Source organism: Anopheles stephensi, chromosome 3 (genome assembly GCF_013141755.1).
Source record: "Anopheles stephensi strain Indian chromosome 3, UCI_ANSTEP_V1.0, whole genome shotgun sequence".
In the NCBI taxonomy this organism is placed as follows: domain Eukaryota; kingdom Metazoa; phylum Arthropoda; class Insecta; order Diptera; family Culicidae; genus Anopheles; species Anopheles stephensi.
The window spans coordinates 41,900,107-41,906,106 of record NC_050203.1 but is presented as its reverse complement, the minus strand read 5'-3'; the positions used below and the strand labels follow the sequence as shown (position 1 = coordinate 41,906,106).

The following is a 6,000-nucleotide window of genomic DNA, read 5'->3' as shown; positions in this document are numbered from 1 at the left end:
TCAATGTTGTTGGTGTGCTTTCGTTCGCTATATAGTGTCCTCCCTATACTCCAGCCTTCATAGCGCGATCCTCAACCATCGGGCGCCCATAAGAGAGAGGGCGAAGGATCACATTTCAGCTTGGTTTGCTGGCGACTGTCGCGAACGTGCTTGGCTCTAGAGGAACGGACGGCGGCACAGTTCCTTTCATCGTTCAATCATCTGTCAGCTGAGCGACAAACGGCGCAACGGGAACGCGGCAAACTGGAATTGGTAAACGGTGCTAGGCCGCGTTCTACGGCGGAACTCCACACACGCAGACCTGCCTCGCTGGATACCTCGCACGTGTTGTACGTAGCGCAAGTAAGCTCCGGTAAGTGGAACGCAATCGATCCTAGCATTGAAGGCGTAAGGAACAAGCTGGACACAGAGTAGTCTCCTATGCTGTCATATTTCTTATGCTGCAATCCACTCGTTCGCTCGTTCGAAAACGTTGGGTCAGCGTTTGTGCCACCAACAGTGGTTATTTGATATCATTTCCACCACATACCGTCATCACTATTAGCAGGACACCTTCGTGCTTGAAGTTGGTGATCTGTCGTGGACACTAAACAATCGATCTGTTTGCCTAGCAAATGAAAGCATATTTTTTGGCGAAATCACTACTCTTTACTTTTATTCATCCGTTATAATACAATTGAGCATTTACAAGCATTTTTTTGTACATTGCTTTTCTAATGTCGCACTGTGTATTGCTTTTTTCTTCGTAATTAATGGTGGCAATGTGATATTTAATGAATGATGAGGTGAGCAAATAAATATAACGTAATCCATAAGTGTATCCTTCCCATCACAGTTGTTTTCACTAGGGTTAACACACAATTTCTTAAAGAATTAGATATCTTCAACACTTGACAATAGGAATTATAGTGACAAGGAACACATTTAACACATCTAAAGTAACAAAAGCTATCGTGAACACATGGAAACTCATAATGAAACAATGGCTAACCCCTCACCAACAAATCACTGTTATCTATACTTCGCTATTGGATGATTGCGCTGTTTGATGATTGGATGGTGTGCTGATCTTTTTCTCTTAGTTTGTGTTTTACGGACTCTATTCTTAGCAATCTAATATTATGTTCTTTTGTAGTTTGTTATTGCTAGTACGATAATCGTTTACGCTACGCAACAATGCTTGTGTTTAAATTGCCATACGTTTTGCACGCTTGGCACTACCATGCTATAACTACTTTAACAGAACTTTCACTCCTGTTGAAAGTTAGAAAAATAGACATCTATATTGCAGAAGCGTAAATCGGCATCATCATTGCACTCTCGTTAGATCTTTAAATCACATGCATATTTGTACGGAATGTAATTTGACGAATTTTGACGAACCGATCTTTACATCTGCATTTTGCTTCGCAGAGCAACTCTTGGTACGTTAACGAAAATGTTGCTCATTATGAAAAAAAAGATAACGAATCAAGGATCAGGAGCAAAATAGATTTTCAGATTTTTATCACACAATACACACCATATTAACAGAAGCGTTGTTTAATTGAATAAAATGCCTTCGGTTTAGATACATTACCGGAAGGATTTAAGTTAATACTTTATAGAATTTGCTCCACACTTAAATAATGAAGATTTTTTCAAAGCATTAGTGATGTGTGGGTTGCAATCATAGGGTAAGTACAGTTTCCTTTTATTAGACTAGACAATTAGACCCGAATTTTATGTTTAGTTCCGCGGAAAGTGTAATATAGTTAAATCATTTCATTTCTTCTTTTATCTACTTCGAAAAGAAGTGTTTTTAAACGAAGGTGGAAGCATAGCAGGAAATATATGTCCGTCCCTCTCTCTCTCTCTCTCTCTCCCCCCCCCCCCCCATGCTCTTATACTCATCTGCTGCCATAACGACCGTTGGTGGCATCGTTTAGCTCGTCCATCAGAGACAGCGGAAACCGTTGATGTTGCTGTTGTGGCTGCTGTTGCGGAGGATGATGGTTAGCGATTTGTAAAACAGAATTGAGATTGCTCATTTCTAGCTTCAACGAAGAAACGCACTCGTGCAGCGGTTGCAGCGAATATCGTTTCTCGGAGCTTTGCTCTACAAGTGCCCGCAGATGATCGATGTCCAGGCTGGTGCAGGACAAGGAAAGGGACTGCATCTCGGGGCTCATTACGGCCGCTGAAAGATGACCGCTTCCTTCGGCAGAAATATCCCGTGGTTGGAAATTCTGTGAAATGTGCATAATTGTTTTAATCGCACACTTGTCCGCTAGCGAATTTAATCAAGTACTGTAAATCAATTTAACAAAAATAGATTGACTGTCCCAGCAAAGTGGTAAAAATAACTTTAGTAAGATATCATATGGCAAAGTTCAATAGCTCTACAAATTAAAAGTTCAAACACGATTTACATAAAACGTAAGATCGGACAAGGTCAAGAATTGTGTCGCAGTTAATTCGGTATGAGCCCATACAATCGAAATGTGTTCAAAAACTCACCTGTAAACTGTTTCCAACCGCGTTCACCATATTCTGCCGTAGTTCGCGCACTTCTTCCTCCAGCTCGTACTTTTCTTGCTTCTCCAGTAGAATTGCATCCTGCAGTGATTGCAGATCGGTAAGGAACGTTTCCTTTGCAGCCAGCATCATTGCTTCCGACTGTTCGTACAGCTTCAACCGTTCGTTTGCCGTTTCAACACGAATCTCTTGGACCTGTAACAATTGCTTCAGTTCGTGCAGCTTGTCGGTGAGATTCTTTTCGTTCAGTTCGGCCATCGCAACGTTCTGCTCCAGCGATGAGTTCTCGTCGGTAATTTTAAGCAGTGCACGTTGTGATTCTTCCAACTGTTTCACTTTCTCGGTCAGCTCGAACCGCACGTCATCCGCTTCGGCCGTCAATGCATCGGCGGCCAACTTCCAGTCAGCAATGGACGTCTCTAGTTGGGCAATTTTGGCTGTATTTCGCTGCAATTCATCGTGCAGACGAACATTCTCCTTTTGTACGCGTCTCAGTTCGTGCAGCTCTTTGAACGCTCGCTTCAGTGATCCCCAGATGTCCCCATCGTTTGTCAGCAGGCAGTTGTTCTCTAGCAGATCGATCAATCGATCTTTCTCCGAACGTAGCGTAGCGCCTTCCTGTTTGTAGCTTTCTAAATCTGCTTCCATCAGCAAACAGCGCTCTCGGGCCGAGGACATCTCACAGCGCAATGTAGCGCATTTTTCATGCTCCTTCAGCAACTCTTCGGCGCGCTGTTCGGCCTGCTTACGTTCTCGAGCGTGTTCCTTCACCTTTTTCAGCAGGGTCCTGTTGTTCAGCTCGTACCGCTTCATGCGACGGCGGTTTTCGCTCTCGATCGCCTTCAGCATGATGCGCAAATTACGGATTTCCGCATCTTCGTCGTCGTGGTTAAGGGTCGACAAGGAGACCGTTTCCCAGCATCGAGAGCCATGCTTTGAACATTTCCGTTCCTTGCCAACCGGTTTCTGCTCTTTCGATGTGGATTGTGGGAATAGTTTCCGCTCCAACTCCTGGACATCTTGCTTCAACGTTCTGATGGTCTCTTCGCTTCTTTTTACCATATCTAACGATGGTATTCCTGTACCACTCCCTTCGATTTCTTTGCCAATGTTAACACACTGACCTAGTTTCAGTTCCAGATCTAAATTTTTGGATTGAATGCTCCGGAAGTTCTCCATCAGCATTTTATCGTGCCGTAGATTTGCTTTTTCCGTACACATTTCCAACTCGCTTTTTAACCGTTGCTGTTCGTTAAGTAACCGATTACACTGGTCCTGAAGATCCTGGTTACGTTGCCGAAGCGATTCACAACATTTATTCACATCGAACCGGTGGCTTTCGCGGGTGGAGAAGTTTATCGACAAAACTTTCAGCTGCGCTTTCAGTTTCTCCACGCTGACATCTATCTGTCGTTTTGTGAAACATTCGCTCGCCAGTTGCGCAGTAAGCGCTTCAATGTTGGTCTGGTCTTGTTCCCGGTGTGCGCGAAGACGGGCAATGTCCTTTAGGGCTTCCTTTTCCCTTTTGGACAGTGCTTCGAGCTGCTGCTGCTGGTTCTGTAGCGAATTTTGAAGTTCACCTAGGACGGCATGGAGGTCGGTATTTTGGTTTTCAAGAAATTCATTCTTTTCCAGCAAAGCTGCGACACGGTCAATGGATTGTTCTCTGTGTTTTCGCTGCACTACTGATTCCTCTGTTGGCTGTTGTGTTCTTATCTCGTCCTTTTCTTTGGCACTAATTATTTCACGGTGTAAGTCATCCACCTCTTGCTGATGACGCAACACTTCTTCTCGTGCCGCCTCAACAAGTGCTCCCTTTTCCATGCGTTCCCTAAGCAGTAACGTCTCTAGTGAAGCATACGAATTCTTTAATTTGGCATTCTCATTTTGGCACCGATGTAACTCATCTCTATACCATCTTTCCGTTGATTTGACGCCATTCATCTCGCTTCGCCCATCGAACAACTGATGCTCCAAGGCGGTAATCTTGAGGGCGAGATTTTCCTTTTCAACGTGTTGATCTACTATTTTTTGCTTCAGACATTCGTTGGCCTGTTCTTTGCACTCCAACTCCAGCTTAACTTCATCCAACTCGGCCCGTATGCGTAACAACTCTCGACCATTCTGATCGGACGGCTGTGCCGCCTTCAGCCGATTTATTTCCTTCCGTACGACTTCCAGTTCCTGCTCGAGCTCACTCTTTTCATCCAGCAGATTGTCAATCTTTTTGCTCAGTCCCAGTTCAATCTCGTTGCGTATTTCGTTCCACTTGTACTTGTACGTGAGCAGTTCGGTTTTGGTCTGATAAAGCTCGGTATTAAGCTGTACGAAACGCTGATGCATATCTCCATGGCCCGTGCTCGCTGTGGCGAAGCTAAGCTTCTCCTTACCACCGGATTCGGATAGTGAAAAGTTGCCGGAATCATAATTGGTGGCACTCTCATCCAGCATCTCACCAAACATTCCTGGGCGCAGCGGTTGTTGCAAGGGAGTGGATGGTTGACTACTGCCAACATCCGTTTGAATTTCGGACACATAGGATAGCTGAGAGGAGGAGGGCGACGGGTACAGCAACATATGGTGCCAGGTTTGGCTGGCCCGTGCTTCGTTTGTCTCGCCCATTTCACAGTCTGCCGCCGTCCGCTTCTTGAGGTGGCTTTCATTGTAAATTGGTTGACTGGTCATTTTAGCCAGCGCTGCTAAAATGAGAGCAGATACTCACAGAAAACAGAACGTTCATTTATGCAAGGTGAAGATTGGTTTGTATACCATTATTACACTATTTTTACACTATGTTGGCAACACGAGAATATTTGCTATTTTGCAAAACTGAAACGAAGAGAAATGACGTTGCAAGCTATGCCCAATGTAAACACTGCGCAGCTGACAATCGAAGGGAAAAGTTGTATGAAGAAACAGTAGTTCCCATGCCAACACTTGAAGCACTCGGTATGCATGCCGTTGGTGTTCTCCTTGGAATAAGGAGAAATATTTTGTGATGATTTCGATTAGATTGTATTCAATAAGATACATGTAACATAGGTAAAGAAGAGAAACAATAAAAGACTTGAAAAAAAAAACATACAAAATTTGAAACAGCCATGTGCTAAAAACTGCACTCCGCATAGTGGTTTGCCCATGCACTACGACATACTATTGATGACTTATTTAACTTGATAGTTGGCTGTTGAATGACGCAAACTAAAAAAAAAAATTATCACTCACTGCAGCAGTGATTGAAAAAGAAACAGCACACCCTTCTGCGAGCTGTTAATTCAATAGACGAGCCCTGGATGCTTGGAAAGGGGTCTTGGTTGAAAGGCAATTTTTAATCCACGATCACTACGATTTAAGCAATCAATTTAATAACCTCAATGCACGGGTAAACATTTGAAAGCGTAAGGAACCATAAGATAATGAATACATACGATTTCGTCTCTTCAATTGTCTTTCAACCGTCTGTTATATTCAAATTCACAAAGA

At 43.7% G+C, this 6,000-nt stretch overlaps 1 protein-coding gene across 1 annotated transcript; it reads right to left on the bottom strand.

The window, feature by feature from the left end:
- Positions 1–625: 625 nt before the first annotated feature.
- LOC118512328 (myosin-14-like) lies at positions 626–5,384 on the bottom strand. Its single transcript, XM_036056602.1, has 3 exons — positions 5,287–5,384; positions 2,500–5,216; positions 626–2,228 (listed from the first exon to the last, which is right to left on the bottom strand). Exons 2-3 carry the CDS (start codon positions 5,200–5,202, stop codon positions 1,890–1,892), a joined length of 3,042 nt encoding a protein of 1,013 aa, XP_035912495.1. The 5' UTR covers positions 5,203–5,216; positions 5,287–5,384; the 3' UTR covers positions 626–1,889.
- Between the last annotated feature and the right edge of the window lie 616 nt (positions 5,385–6,000).